The 16,866-nt window shown below is 28.7% G+C and overlaps 1 protein-coding gene across 2 annotated transcripts; it reads left to right on the top strand.

Annotated features, from left to right (window-relative positions):
• The first annotated feature begins 6,381 nt into the window (after window positions 1-6,381).
• LOC120198350 (probable serine/threonine-protein kinase PBL21) lies at window positions 6,382-9,580 on the top strand. 2 transcript variants are annotated; one of them, XM_039199690.1, is made up of 7 exons: window positions 6,382-6,996; window positions 7,069-7,104; window positions 7,207-7,370; window positions 7,502-7,691; window positions 8,412-8,803; window positions 8,941-9,290; window positions 9,375-9,580. In XM_039199690.1, exons 1-6 carry the CDS (start codon window positions 6,897-6,899, stop codon window positions 9,250-9,252), a joined length of 1,194 nt encoding a protein of 397 aa, XP_039055621.1. In that variant the 5' UTR covers window positions 6,382-6,896; the 3' UTR covers window positions 9,253-9,290; window positions 9,375-9,580. The 2 variants fall into 2 exon arrangements, with proteins under 2 accessions (XP_039055621.1, XP_039055620.1); XM_039199689.1 differs by having other exon boundaries at window positions 8,941-9,580.
• Window positions 9,581-16,866: the final 7,286 nt, after the last annotated feature.

The following is a 16,866-nucleotide window of genomic DNA, read 5'->3' as shown; positions in this document are numbered from 1 at the left end:
AAAAACAAAAAATGGCAGAGTGCGATGGAAACGGGAAAACAAGGGTAGTTTAACCCTTAACACACGGAATCAAATAATACCTAAGGGGGTGTTGGGGAATAACATTCCCAGGAATGTTCACTGTTGGGAAATAAATCTTATCTTCACTTGGGAAAGCATACTGAACCAAACATGGGTATCATTGGTCAGGAAAAAAAATAATCCTACCGGGAATGTAAGATTACTCCATCCAAACGCACCCTTAGCGGTATCCAATTTAACTCGAAATGTTTATAACCTTTTATGATAACCTGTAATAGTGTTTTTATTAATGAATATTATCATTTGAAAATGATTATTTATTTATGGGTAAACTACGAGGTTAGTATATAAATTATTACTTTTGTTTTATTTTGGTATCTAATTTTTTTTTTCAAAATCATACCTAATGTTTGGTTTAAGTTTCAATTTGGTACCCTTAAAAAATTAATTGTTAATGTAACATATTGTATTTTTTCAATGATGTCACGGCATTACCTTATGGTGACACGTCAACATCACCGTTAAAGTTTTAACAGCAGGATACCAAAATGAAACCTAAACTATACATTAGGTATGATTTTAAATTTTTAAGCTGAAATAGAACAAAAGTAATACCTTAGGTACTAAATGTGCAATTTACCCTTTATTCACTTTGATAATAACAAGTCTTTGGGAAGCGTAGGACATGGCTTTACAGCTAATTCTTCATTCACTTTGAGACCCAAGGTTGTGCTTGAAATGCACACAAAGCTCATTCTTTTTTCTTACGATTCTCCAGACCTCATACTCTACGTGCCCCTCCACACCAGATTTATGTGTTGACTATTATATATATCTCTTAATTGTTTTATATTTTAACTCACTCCTGACATGAACTAAACTACTTCAATGATTAAAATAATATTTATTATTTTTAGAAGTCCTAGATAATACCAAAGATTGTAAGAACGTTTAAACTTTTATTATTAAATGATTACAATTTTTTAGGACATATACTACTTATAATCACTCTAGATTAATTAAAAAAAAAACTCACTCCTTCCTTTTCTTACGTTCAATAATAATTAAGTAAATATATATATATAATATTTAATAAAAATAATATATATATATATATATATATATATATATAATTAAAATCGGTCCAATTGGCAGAACCGTTGCTTGTTTGATTTTATTCCACGGTTTATTCAGTTGGATTACAATTTTCTAATTGGGTAAACTACATAATTAGTATTTAAGCTATTATTTTTGTTCTATTTTGGTGCCTAAACTTTATTTCTTTTCCAAATTGTACTTAACGCTTAATTTAAATTTCTATTTGGTATCTCTTCATTTAAAAATCAATAGAACTGTTGATATAACATTTTTTATATATTTTTAATGATGATGTGGTATTACCTTGCAGTGACACGTCAATATCACCGTTAACCTTTTAATGACAGCGTACCAAAATGAAACTTAAACTAAACACGTCAACAACGATAATTTAGATACTAGACGTGTAGTCTACCATTTTTAATTTAACCGACCAGTTCGATCCGATTCTAATAACAATGAAAATATATCCGTCAAAATGAAAAAATATGCCCCAAAATCCTTGATTAGTAATGTATTGTTCAATTTAGCCCAGAACCATGAAAGATAAAACAGAACAGAGGCCCAATAGAAATTTTTGTAAATGGCAAACTGAATTATACCCGATACCCATTTGAAGTTGGGCCACTTTTCGGGTGAGAAATATTGGGCCTTATATGATCCTTATTCAATTTTATTTCTTTTTTATTAAGACGGAAAAGGAGTTCGATCGATGAGGGATGTTTAAGATTTAAACCCTTACTTAATTACCTTTACTTACGGGTTATCGTAATCAATTTTCGATAATATACTCCAAGACGTTATTTGTGATTAATATAAATTCGTATTCTTTTAATAAATAAATAATAAATTGATTATTTTAATTTTATACTAGTTCAATTATTTAATCGAATTATTCATTTATTATTTTATAAAACCAACCCGATTAAAATAAGATTTGATAAAATAAATAAATAAAACCATTTATCTCAAGTACTTTACTCCTGAAGTCAATAGGGTTAGTAAGAATTCACGCTTTGGTGTTGGGTAAAAAGTAACAAATATTAAATAATACGTAGGAGGAAACATGACTGTACCCCTATTTTTCTTTTCATTTTCCAGTTCCTTTCTCATTATAGAAAAGGATTAGTGAGAATTTATTTAATTGTGTTAAACATAGTAATTAAATGTCATTAATGGTAAAATCATATTGATAATCCTCCCACGTTGGTAATTAAATCTCCACGCGTAAATCTTTAAAACAACAAACACTAATATTGATTATTTTAATAAATGTTTACGGTGAAGAGAAACATAAGGAGAAGTTTCGTTAATAATGCTAGATAAGAGTTTACTAATTCGAAAAAAAAATAATATCTACATTTAATTTGAACTGAAATGATCGATTAAATTAATAGAATTAAAAATAAATAATCTAACTAAATTAACTAATAATATATAAATAGAAATATAACGAATTGCTACGCACGGATAAAAAATAAAAATGAAATAAAAGACGGTTCAAAGTATTTTTATTTATGATATTTTAAAAAATTATCACATGACTCTTTCTTATCAGTTCGCAAAGTGTTTTCTTGGCTGTGCCATGTCATCGTAATGCTTTTTTCTTCCTTAATTGTTCTAGTAAAATGCACCAAAGGGTCACTAAATAATACTAAAATGACCATTTTAATTAATAAATTTTTAAAAACATAAAATAAATCATTAATTATTAAAATGATTCAATAAATATAATAATAATTTTACAATTTTAATAAAAATATTTTTATATAATTCAATGATACTTTACCTTATGTTAATTTAAGATGAAAACTAAAAAGCAACCAATTTACAAAGTTTGAGAGTGATTTGCAAGTGATCTAATATACATGGGAAACGTTTTGTCTTATTTAGAAACATCACATGGACCTGACATGTTCCATTCTTACTTTTTTCCCGACACCAAAAAATAATAATTAATTTTAATTTTCTGATATTACTAAGATCAAGAAAAAAAATTTCGTAATGACCTAAATCTAAAACCGTATCCATTTCTCTTTTTTTTTCTTTCTCTCTCTAACCTAAATTTTTCTGAATATTTTTTATTTCTTTTATTTTTTATTTAGTCGATGATGATATTAATCTAAAAATTAATTATCAACCGTCAGTTATTATTTTTTTAATAATATGTTCTCTATTTTTCTTGAAAGTTTTTAATTTTAAATAAGAATTTATGTATTTGTGATATTCTTTGCTCTAATCTAGTGATACTTTTTTTTCTCTTATTACGACTTTTGGTACGTTTTTCATATATCTTTACGCTTTGCGGTCATGTTAGTGCTTGCATAACTCACTACATTTGTTTTTTGATTGGATTGTAGGTGATCATCTATTGTCAGATTCCCTCTTTGGTAAAAAATTATTTACTGATATAATAATAATTATGTAGCAAAACATTCATCTAAATTATTTAGTTCACTCATCACTCTTTTATTATTTTATAAAGTGTCTCATTTGACGGAGACAAAAAATTATAAAGATTATTGGATTTTTTTACATTAGACGTTATTCTCATGGAAAAGTTTCATTTTTCTTCGTATTTTTGCGTTTAATATTTTTTGTTCAGGTTTGGATTTTTTTGCAACAATGTTCTCTTTTTCTCTATGTTTAAGTGTATTGTAATTTTAATTAATTTTATTGTTTTTACTAATGAGATAAAGTCCTATGCTAACAGTTGTTGTAAAGACCAAGACATTGAGACATCGGGAGTGGTGCTAGTAGCACTAAATCAATAATAAACAATAGATTAAATAAATAATCAATTCAATTAACTGAATATAATAAGGAGTGTATAAATTCGAATATCGGATTTGATCTGAAAATTCAGATATTAAAATTTTTTGGATATGTAAAATAATTATATGTATCTGATCTGAGAAAATCAGATATTCGAATATAAAATTTAGTTTGACAAACAAATTTATTTTAAGATCTATATTTTGTGACTTAATGTAGCTTATTTGATATCTATATTATATATTTGACTACTCCCGCATAATAAATAATTAAATATTTTAATTTTTATTGGGCTTGAATTTTAATGTGTTATTTGGTTAATCACTTTTTGGGCTAAAGGCTATCTAAAATTTAAAAGTTCATTTTTCAGATTTTCAGATAATTCAAAATTAAAATTTATTTAATTTGATTATCTGACACTTTTTTGGATATCTAATCCGAATTATTCGAAAATCAAAAAATGGACCGAATATTTGAATTTCCAGATTATATCAACAAATTAAATCGATCAGATCGTATCTTTTTGCACACCCCCTACGTGTGAGTCCTTTAATATTTTAATTTAACTTTTATTTTACGGTGAATTACATATTTGATCACCCAATTATTCTCGTTATTTTATTTTGATCCCCAACTATTTTTTAAAAATTATACATGAAGTTATATTTTTGTTTTATTTAGTCACACACTGTTAAAAAAAATAAATAAAGTTGCTGATATAATAATTTTTTATATTTTCAATAACGATGTATCATTATCCTATGATGACACATCAATATCATTATTAATTTTCTAACGACGAGTGATCAAAATATAACTTTAGGTATATTTTTAAAAAATAATTGAATGAACAAAACAAAATTACTATAATAGCCGGGTGACCAAATATGTAATTTATCATTTATTTTATGTAAATCATTTAAACATGTTGTTGTGCTTATAATAATTAAATCAGATTATAATTTAATTTAATACTTATTACTTATAATTATATCTTAAAAATGGATATTATTAATTAAAAACGATGGGGTCATGAAGCGGGATCCAAGGGTAGTTGAAGGAAAGAATCAGGACCGTTCCTTATTGCGAGAAACCGTATCACCCATCCAACGGTCGGTCCCATCTCCATCACGGGCAATAAAAAAAATTCAACTGTGATCAGTGTAAAATGGCGTAATAAAAGGGAGGAGATAGAGGGCAAAACGGAGAATTAAAGCGGGCAGGCAAGGCTGCGGCGGGGCCACCATCCACGCGACGGGAGACTAGTCGAGACGAGGGGAGAGGGAGAGAGCAGTAAGGTTTAAATGCGGAAAGAGGAGATGGAGAGTGACCTGCAACAATCATGCACGTCATATGCCTCCTGCATCCTTGCATTCAATTTCACCTTCAATATTCAAAAACCCTAAACATTTCCAATTTACGGAACAACCCAACGCTAACCCATTCTCATTTTACCTATATCGTGTATTTTAAATTGATTATTAAGTTTTTAAATATAATTAGCATCGTTATTTTCTTATATCCCATTTTCATTTGTTATCTTATTCATTTTTACTAATTATTAATAAAAAATTGTTTTTTTACTTTTCGTATATTTTATACATGTTTGTATGTCTTATTGGCATATCTTAACATTGCTCTTTAATATGTTTTACTATTGCTCATGTGACACATTTCTTCTTATATTTGTGGTAAATATATGTTCGTGTATAGTTTATCACTTCGCTCGTATTTAATTTGTGATTGTTAATTATTCTTTAGTACTTAGATTTCTTTTTGTAGTTGTTTGTCGTTATATTTAGATTTATTTTAAGGAGCAACATGTAAGTTTATTTTTGATTCACTTACCACTCATTCATCATCTCTAAAGCGTCTAGTTTGATAGAGACGAATAAATACTATAGATGATAAACATCATATTCAAAAGAAAACTTCTACCTCTATTGAGTCTCTCTGTTTTATTTTTTATTTTATCTTATGTTTGAATTTTTTGATGATCCCTAAAACTCTCTAATTAGTATATTCATTAAGGTTGTATTTTCTTTTGTTGCAATAAAAATTCAGTATCATTTTAAAATTAAAAAATACTTTAATTTTGTTTTTAAATTACAATTCTCGTTTTAAATTGATCCCTATATCTTTAAACATTTTAATTTTATTCTTAAATTATATCCCTTATTTTAATTTCATCCCTTTATTTTAAGTCGAGAGCTTAAGCGATTCGCCATGAGCTTGACCATGCGGGAGTGTACAGTACAAAGACTTAATTAGTTAGAAAGGATACTGTAGAGAGACTTTGTACAGGATTTGACCTTTTTACTTTTCAAATAAATAAATAAAATTAAAAATAATAAAATACATAGAAGTAGTAAACAAAAAGGCAACCTCATTATTGTTTGCCGCTAAATCTGGCCCTTGATTTCTCGCTCACATTCACACACTAAATTTTGGCACCATTATTACAAAACATTACTCCACCAAGTTCTTCTCATTTTTTATTTATTTCTCTCTCTTTTACCCTTCCCCCAGTCTTCTCTTGCTCTCTTATAGTTGTAATTTTCTTGTTCCAATCCACTTCCATTATTACCATTTTTGTTCTTTTTCCTTCTTTTATCATTTTTCGTCATTTCCCATATTTCTGCTCCTTTTCCTTTTTAATTATTGGTTGAATTTTCGTGGTTAGTGTCTGTTCGGTCCGTTTCTTTCACAGATTTCCAGTTCATTGCGTTGCCTTCTGCCGTTTGGAATCCGAAAAGCATAAGGCTGTGCTGAAGTTGAGTCTTTTGTTTGGACTTCGTTCTCCCTTTTGGGTTTTTTTCCAACAAAAAAACGTTTCTTTTACATGCAGAAAGGTGGATTTGGTTCAAGACCTTTTGGTTAAGAGAAAGAACCGATGGGAGATTTTCGTTAATGAAATCTGTGAGTAGCTTTGTGTGTGAGTGTTCAAAGTTCAAATTTTTCGTTGTTTAATTGCACTGGTTGTGGAGATAAGCAGAAAGAAGATGAGTTGCTTCCCTTGCTTTAATCCTCGTTCTAAAGATTCAAGGATCGACATTGACAATGGAAGCCGAACTACCTCTCGCCATTCCGCTGATTCCTCAGGTTCCCTTTTTCTCATTACTTTTCCGTATAATTTTTCTTTTCCGTTAACGTGTTCTTCGTTTTTGTATCCAGTTTCCAGCGCTACGAGAAGAAAGGCAATTTTAGAAGGTAATGTTAAGGTTTCTTAACATCAAATTTCTCGTAAAACTTTGTTTTTTCCCCAGTGGATTTGATTATTAGTTTATTTTTGTTGGAAATTTTTGGTAACAGAGCATAAGAAAGGAAGTGATAAGGGACAAGGCTCCAAAGGCAATGGGGCGCGTAGTTTCACATTCCGGGAGTTAACAACGGCAACAAGGAATTTCAGAGAAACCAATTTGCTTGGGGAAGGAGGATTCGGAAGGGTTTTCAAAGGTCGATTGGAAAAGGGGGAGGTAAAGTTGCTGCTTTTCTTTTCAATTACATGTATCTGTTTGTCATTTTTTCCAGAATCTATTGTCTATGTTACTTATTGTGTATCTTTTGAAGTGTGAGTTCGATCTTTTATGTTTTCGTATCCAACCAGATTGTTGCGGTGAAACAACTTAATCACGATGGTCTTCAGGGCTATCAGGAATTCATTGTTGAGGTTCTTATGCTGAGCCTGTTACACCATGTTAATCTGGTCACCTTGATTGGCTATTGCACGGCCGGGGATCAGAGGCTCTTGGTTTACGAGTACATGCCGATGGGCAGTTTGGAAGATCATCTTTTCGGTAATTTATATTAATTGCATAATTTGATCCAGTATGGCATTCTTGTATTTCAACATTATCTACTGTTTGTAGGACTTTTGCTAGTGTCTGTTCTACTTTAATGATGTAGAACTCTAGTTCTCATGTGAGGATTTTCCTGTTTTTTTTTGGAGCCATGTGAGGAGAAATTCGATTTCGAATCAACTAATGCTGTTTGTTTTGCTGATTTTTTCTTTAATTTATCGGCATTACGTGTAAAGCTGCCGTGATTTGTTCAGGCATTTTACCCTTTCGTTCCATGAATTTTCCTCTTATTATATGAATTAAAGACAACTAATTTCGATATTCATCTTGAAGCAAGAGTGCATAACATCCAAAGCTGGTAGAATATGCTTAGATTTTGTGCTTTGTATGGCTTTGCATTGCATGATCATCATCCGTGAGCTGATGAATGGTGTCTTTTTGTTTTCTTTGGATTGTTCATATTCATTATTGAATAAGCCTAGCACTTGAGAATGCAAATCTTCAAAAAATTCGGCCCAAATGGGATGTATTTTACCTTGCCCTCTCACTTGGATGCTTGGTCATTTAACTACCTTTATTTGTATGATTTCATGTAGGTTTTAATCAGACCGTTTCGATATACAAAAAGACTGTTGTAGATGCATGTGAAAGCAATAATCATTCTTCTGATTGTTATTATGTTTCCTCATATGTCCTTGATCAAATTTGTTTCCGCAGATTTAGAACCAGGACAAGAGCCTCTGAGTTGGAATAATCGTATAAAGATAGCAGTAGGGGCTGCTCGAGGAATCGAATATCTACATTGCAAGGCCAATCCACCAGTCATCTATCGTGACTTGAAGTCTGCAAATATTTTACTTGATAATGATTTCAACCCTAAACTCTCAGACTTCGGCTTAGCAAAATTGGGACCTGTGGGTGACAAAACTCATGTTTCAACTAGGGTGATGGGAACATACGGGTATTGTGCTCCGGAGTATGCCATGAGTGGGAAATTAACTCTTAAATCTGACATATATTGTTTCGGTGTGGTGCTATTGGAGTTGATAACCGGGCGGAAGGCGATAGATACAACTAAGAAGCATGGAGAGCAGAACTTGGTTTCATGGGTAAATTAGCCTTCTGTTTATTTATTTATGTTCTCTCTCACGCTGACCATTGCGTCCTGTGCTTTGCTTGGCTGATTGTTGTGTTCCTTCTTTTCTTTGTTTTTATAATCATTAATATATTCTTTTTCGTGTTGCAGTCCCGTCCGTATTTAAAAGACCAGAAGAAGTTTAGCCTACTGGTCGATCCTGTAATTCGGGGATGTTATCCTCGCCGTTGCTTGAACTATGCAATTGCAATTACTGCTATGTGTCTCAATGAAGAAGCCAACTTTCGCCCACTTATCAGTGATATCGTAGTTGCACTTGAATACTTGGCTTCTCAGAGTCAGAATTGGAGCCCAGAATCACAGAATCCCGAGGTCTGCAATGCCTCACAGTCCTCGCCGATACAAACAGAGAAAGGAATCCCTCGTCGATCTAATTCCAGAAGGGGTTCGACTGCAGTTTGAAGTTATTCAATAAGAACTATAAAGAAAACTGTGATCAAGTAAGCTGCAACTCATTAATGATCCCTTCTTCAAGAATCGAACAAAACTTACTTTCGTATTCCTTTTCATATAAACCGATATAGGCTTGTTACCTCTTCGAGCATAGAAGAAGGGTGTGATCTGGAACAAAATAGACTCCGTCGAGTGAGTACATATGCGAGTGTATATGTGTATCCGTGGAAGGGCTCGGCGTTTCATTGGTGAAAAATATGGTAATAGGAAGTGTCGAACCTTTTAAGTTAATTTGCATGGTGTGGGAAGCAACATCAACGGTTGTCAGCTTTGTTTTGAACTCTCATTGAATGCACAATAGATTTTCTGTGTACGGACATGAGCTCTGTTTTTTGTAAATGGAAAAATTATTAGATTGATATTATATACATGTGGTTTCGGATATTAAGAGCTATAGAAGTGTTTGTCGTGTTCTTACGCACCCCACAGAGTTTGGAGTTTAGGCATTGGGAGTCTGAAGCAAACAGGGAAACATTAATGTTGGTCACATGGATGATGTAATTGGGGTTTTGGATATTTCTCTTTCATCCTTGTGGGAATTGTACTGTCGTGTCCAATCATTAAAAGCCCAAGCCCCAAGGGGAATAACTCCTTGTTTCTGGTAAAACTATGGTGTGCCCCCATCTTTGATATTTTTGGGATCTTAAGTTTTTTCTCTCATGGAAACGTGAGTTTATTATAGCAATTAAATACTTAATTATTTAATTAATATTAATCAGTAAATTAATTGTTATTATTTAGTGGGCTAAATGATGTGACAATTAAAATGTTGATATAACTATATATTAAGTCTATAAATTCTACCAACTTAATCTTAATTTTAATTAATTTATTTATTTAATTAGATGATGATATGTGTCATCACTTGATTTGAAGAAAAATTTATTGAATTAATTAAATAAAAAATTTAGAAACTTTTATTTAACTAGGTGGTGATGTGTCACTATCTGATTACATTATTCTATTTATTGAATTAAATTAAAATTAAAATTAAATTGATAAAATGTATAATAGTATGAATCACATTGTAATTATATCAAAATTTTTAATTATCACCTCACCTTCCCTACTAAAGGTTACTTCTTAATGATTTAATTGATATTATTTAAATAACTAAATGATTTGATAGATAACTTTAAATGATCGATGGAGCTTCGATAAAAAGTCTCTCCCAATAAATGAACGTCAATATATTACCTACGTTTAACCTTTAATTGTACTCGAGAATTGAAGAAAATGATAAAGGCATGGAGTTTTAATTAATGAATATAGTAAGTAAAAAAATATGTTTTTTAATAATATGAGGTGATTTACAATATATTATTTGTTCATAATCGTTTTTAGTCATTGATAATTAATACTTCTTACGGACGTAACTGCTGTAACCTAAAAAAAATATTCTTCTTAATCACTTGGACCTTTGAATAATAATTTATTAGGACTAGATGGACATTCCTTTAACAACATCATCCATGTGACCAATATTAATGTTGTTAGGACTATATAGGATTCCAATGAGAGACTATCGAATAGAAAATCCTGATTTGAACTGAACTTTGGATTGGATAAAACATGTTTGGATATAGACGAACTCCCATATTAATGCAACATTTCCCCATCTTTTCTTTTATCTGTAGCTTTCACGCCTTTGCCGGAAAACTTGAAAACGGTGTTTACAGTACGGAGTTCCCCACCTAGAAGATGAGGGCTGAAGTTGCCCTAGAAACCAAGGATTATTTTATTATCTACATACTATATATATAATCATCTATATTTAATTTATTATTCGATTAATTCAAATTAACCATTATATAAATTTCTTATAAAAAATAACTTTTTTATTTTAATTTTTACTTTCACAACATGAAAACTTAAATTTATTTAAGAAACACAATGTTTATTTTTGTTAGAGTAGCTAATGATTATATATTTATTTATTTATTTATTTATATTAATAAATGAAAATCCCATATCATTATAAGTTTGCTTTCGGAGCTGTCATGGTATTTCATGAAGCAAATAGCATCTTTTAACAGACAATATGAGGTCAAATGAATCATTATTATTCAAACAAACGTTTTCTTCTTCAAATGAGTTTTTATTTTAAAACTTCTAAATGAGGAGCCAAAGAACATGATTACATGAAAACATTTGCATAAAATTATTTTATGAGTACTTTTTATACTCAACCGATGTAACATACATAAAATCTATTTGAACTGTCTAACAACCACCACAATCACGGATGGATAGAAGGGGAGGATGAAACAGTCGTCTCTAAAAATTTAAATTAATATATATATTTTAGATTTTTTATATTTTTAATTAATAATATATTTTTCGTTTTATAAAATTTTATAAATTCATATCATGAAATCTTTTGTCCGGATCTAACTGTATCACTCCTGTGTCATCCCTATTTAGGTAAAGTTTAAAAAACCAAGCAATGATTAGGTGTGCTTGCAACTAGGCCCTAACCTTTGAACCCTTACTGATGTAATATATGGCACGCTTTACTGATCCATAACACACGGCTAAACTTCCAGCGGCTTTCTAATCTTAAAATATATATGTTATTCTTATTTCATAGGACAAAGATGACAAGGGGTCCATTTTGTAGGCATGATTCAACATTCAAAGTAACACAAAAGGCTAGACTAGGTAGTATGCAATACGATAACTTAATTTAAGGTTAAAAAATAGAAGAAAAAGAATGTAATTGAAATTGTGATAAAAAAACATAATATTTTAGGTTGCGTCTAACCTAAAATATTATGTTTTTAATTACATTTTCAGTTATACTTATTTCTATTGTTTTTTAACCTTAAATTAGATTATCGTTAATTAAATTTTCCTACTTATAATAGTTTTGTGGTATGGTAACCTAATTTAAGGTTGAAAGCCAAAATAGGTTGCACCTATAGCTTTTGAGAGCCTACTTCCTCCTCATCTATAACATGACCTTGTCGCGGATGGGGCATTGTTTAAATTAGGGGCTTGTAGCTTTCTTGGGCCGGGACAATAATTTAGATGCCTAATATAGCAAAATTGATTGATGATGTTATGAAAAAAATATATATATTTTTATAAAAAATGTTTAGGTGATTACTTTCTTATTTAGGGTAAACGTTATAGTGCTCAATGAAAGACGTTTAGAAAGCACAACGATTTTGAAAGATGTCTAGAGGACACATATTCTCCAATTTCCATGCACGCCCTTTGAAACTGTATTTTCAAGAAACATTGAAGACGTCATATTTTATAGACAACTTCAAAAAATCATTGTAACTTATGCCCGTCTTGTATTGAACACTATAACATTCACCCTATATGAGAAAATAATTACATTAACATATTATATGAGAAAATCATTTTTTTCAAAGCATTATCTGACCAATTTTACATGCATGATATATATGTTTAATTAAAAATTATGGGTTCATATATTTTATGCATCTAAACTAAATTTGACAATTAATTGTTTTGTTTTGTTTTTATTTTAAAATCAAATTGTTAATATTTTATAAAAATATATCATCAAATAAATATATTATACCTAATTAGGTTCATAATTTTATTTAATTAAAAAACTTTTAAATTCTCAAATAAACAATCTTAAAATCTCTAAATCCGTGATTTTTATATCCCTAAATCTCATATGCTATAATTGAATCACTGTCGCACATTCCTTCTGTGGTTGGACCTCGCTCTTCTGTCGTTCATCCCCTATCGTACAAAACTCTCGAATTTCGTTCTACCATTTATTGATTCGTCATTATCAATGAACTTACATTATTCTTTAAATCATTAATGAGTTAAATGATTTTAGGGATTTACTTTTTTTAAAAATCAATAAATTTTGAAATTTATGAATATTCATATTTTTATTTTGAATAACTATAAATAATACGTGTCAAAAAATTATTAGATGATACATTTTAATTATTTTTAATTCTAAAATAATAAAAAAGTAAACATTATGTATTATTTTGAGTATAAAATATTAAATATTTAAATAAAAATGATAGTATAATCAAAACGCAAATACGTATATGGGCGTATCTCACACAATGGTCACGGCGCCGGATAGCCAGCGCAACAACCAACAGCCAAATACGCAACGCAATTAGCGATCCGCATGGGAAATTTGGTTAGGCCTTAGGAAAAGGCTAAAATAAAGAGAAGAATTTCGTACACGAATCCACCTGGCAGTTTGCACCTTTCTTGACTTTCCCTGTATGAAAAGGACAGTCTAAATCTTTTTTAATTTTGTGAGGAATCTGCTTTTATGTTTGAGTTGGAAGCGTCGTCTCTCCCGGTGTCCATGTGGCATGTGGTGTGGGTAAAAGTTCGCATGATCGAGGCGTGGCGCCGAGGGTCATGATTTACTTTGATGAATACTAATCATCACTACGGATGGGAGCTTTGTTCCTAAAGTTGCTCTTCGCCCCTGCACTTCGTTTCTTCGATTACCTCACTCGGATATCTAACATTAAATAAGTTTTGAGTTTGGATGAATTTAATTTTTTAGTTTTATATATTTTTTAATATCGTTAAACAAATAAAAATAGATAATTAAGATTATTTTCTTATTTTTTTGGATAAATTATATATTTAGTACTTAAACTATTATTTTTATTCTATTTTGATTTCTAAACTTTATTTATTTCAAAATTATATTTAATGTTTAGTTTATATTTCATTTTGGTACTCACCGTTTAAAACTTAATAGTGATGTTGATGTGTCATCATAAGATAATGTCATGTCATCATTGAAAAAATAAAAAATGAAACGTCAATAATTATGTTAATCTTTTAATTGTGGGGTATCAAATTGAAATCTAAATTAAACTTTAAATATGTTTTTGAAAAAAAATTAGGTATCAAAACGGAATAAAAATAATAGTTTATGTATTAAACGAGTAATTTATCATATTTTTTCTAGTGAATATATTTTTATTTCTTATTATTAATCTCAACCATTTATAATTATTCATCTAATTATCCTAATCAATATAAAATTAATGTGTACCAAAAAAATATAAAATTAATAAATTTTATACGACGCGAACAAATTTTGTCGCTTGTATTTTATAGAAAACTACTTTTAGATAATTATTGTATAGGATGTTATGGATAACTATTAGATTAATATATATATATATATATTATTTTAATAAGATAATTAAAATTAAAATAGAAAATAATCATAAATCTCAAAACATAAATCATAAAACACATATAGAATAAAAAATATATTGTTATTTTTATTCCTCTAATATAATTTTGGTATTTCCAATCTTTTAATATTATGGGTGCATGTGTTTGGATATCACGTCTGTATTCTCTGAAAATGTTTGACTAACAGAGTATAATCACATTATATTTCTATATTATGTTTGGTAGTATAAATTTTGTCAATAAAAGTGCATGTGCACTATACCTATCGAGAAAAACATAATTACTGATCAATTGACGATGTTGACTACCAACTGTGCTATTGAGAATACTCATTTTATAGACCTTTTATCGATAATCTTAACATTGATTGAAGATAATATGAAGGGATTAAAAATTTCTCAACCTGTAAAGATGCAATTTTGTTGTATAAATTGATAATTGAAGTAGACAAATTTTTATTTTAAAATGATATTTACATTTAGAAAAAAATCATATTGATACTCATATTAATGTGTCACTTTAATAATTAATTAAATATCTAATCTAATATAATTTGATTAAAATATTATTAAATGACGTGTTACAACTTATTAATTATTGAAATATTAAATTCAAATTATATATCAATTTAATTCTAAAAATATTAATATTTAGAGTAGGTGGTTAAAAAATCTCATTTGACACCTCCTTTCTTCCTAGGTGTAATTTCTTTTCTTTCCCCTCATATAAGTAGAAATTGTTTAAAAAAACAATCAGTTTATATAATTATATATCAATTTATCGTAAAGTATACAAATGATCCTCTAACTATAGGGTGATGCTCTGTCGAGTCCATCGACTATTAAAAGTTACAAAATAGTCATTCGACTACAGGGTGTTGCTTTGTTGAGTCCCCCGACTATTAAAATTTACAAAATGATCAACTGACTATTTAATATGTTTCAAACTCGTCCTTTTTCGTTATAAAATTGACAACAGATTGAGCTGGATGTTAACTTGATGACTAAGATATGATAAAATTTGATCTCATAATCTAAAAAAATATGTCATATCTCAATCAACAGGTTAACATCCAACTCAAATTGTTGCCAATTTTTTAACAAAAAATGACGAGTTTGGAACATATTAAATAGTCGAGTGATTATTTTGTAACTTTTAATAGTCGGGGACTCAACAAAACAACACCTTATACTCGGAGGACCATTTTGTAAATTTTAATAGTTGATGGACTCAACAAAACATCACCCTATAGTTGAGGAACTATTTACGTACTTTATCCATCAATTTAATAAAATAAATTTAATGTAATTATATATTAATTAGGTTGAGAAAATCACCTATGTAGTAAATTTTTGTAAATTTAATTTAAATTAATTGAGTAATAGATTAAATAGATAATATATATATATATGTTATGTCGTGTGAAAGACTTGGATAATGGCTCGCCAAAATATGTGAGTGGAGTAGAGTGGTTGGACAATTCTTCGCAAGTTTCCAAAACATGTTGCATTCTAGAAGGTTTATTTTTAATTTTTTTTAATATTTTGTTAGATTTGATTTTTGAGCTATTCTTATTATTTTAAGATATCGTAACAAGATATTGGTTAATGTGAATTAAGACACGATTGATCTTTTTTAAAAATTATATATTTATGAAACATTATTTTATACACATTTAATAAAAAATAATTTCACAAGCGATATTAAAAATAATAAAAATTATTTTAAAAAATAAAAATAAAAATATATAATACTTGTGATCATTTTAAAATAAATCATAAAATATAGCAAATACTGATTTATATTTTAATTAAATAATTATAGACAGAATCGATCATTATAAAATATAATTAAAGTGATAATCAAAATAAACTTAAAACAAAAATAAATTCAGATAAAACTTTTAATAATAAAATTTATAATAAATTTATATACCAACCACCTAAATCATTTGTTGCCCTTTATAATGAGATTAACACGTTTATTTTTGTTCATCTACAAGGTTTCCCACCTACATTTAATTGCACCATATTCATTTCTCACGCCTAGGAAGTAGATCTAACTAAAAACAACTAACAAAATCTTTATCAACTAAATAATTAAGATATATTTATGAATTATCAAGAAACAAATCATGTACGTTTTCGATAATAAAAATACTATAAATTATAATTACAAATTTTAAATATAAAATATTTTATTATTATTTTTGAATAATTTAAAGTTTACAATATAGTATCTATTTAAAACTTTTTTAATCAATTGATAATATATACAAACTTTATAAACATAATAATTTATATTTATAATCTTTAAAAAAAAATTACCACCGCTGTCACGTATTGATTAATATTTTTTTTGTTAATATATTACGTTGCATAA

Source organism: Hibiscus syriacus, unplaced genomic scaffold (genome assembly GCF_006381635.1).
Source record: "Hibiscus syriacus cultivar Baekdansim isolate YM2019G1 unplaced genomic scaffold, ASM638163v2 tig00117056_pilon, whole genome shotgun sequence".
Lineage (NCBI taxonomy): Eukaryota > Viridiplantae > Streptophyta > Magnoliopsida > Malvales > Malvaceae > Hibiscus > Hibiscus syriacus.
The sequence above is the reverse complement of the archived record's forward strand: the minus strand, read 5'-3'. Positions and strand labels throughout refer to the sequence as shown.

Coding starts and splice junctions, on each gene's coding strand:
- LOC120198350 (XM_039199690.1), top strand. CDS start 6,897: ATGAGTTGCTTCCCTTGCTTTAATCCTCGTTCTAAAGATTCAAGGATC. Junction 7,105..7,206: donor AAGAAAGGCAATTTTAGAAG/GTAATGTTAAGG, acceptor TTTTGGTAACAG/AGCATAAGAAAGGAAGTGAT. Junction 7,692..8,411: donor TTTGGAAGATCATCTTTTCG/GTAATTTATATT, acceptor TTGTTTCCGCAG/ATTTAGAACCAGGACAAGAG.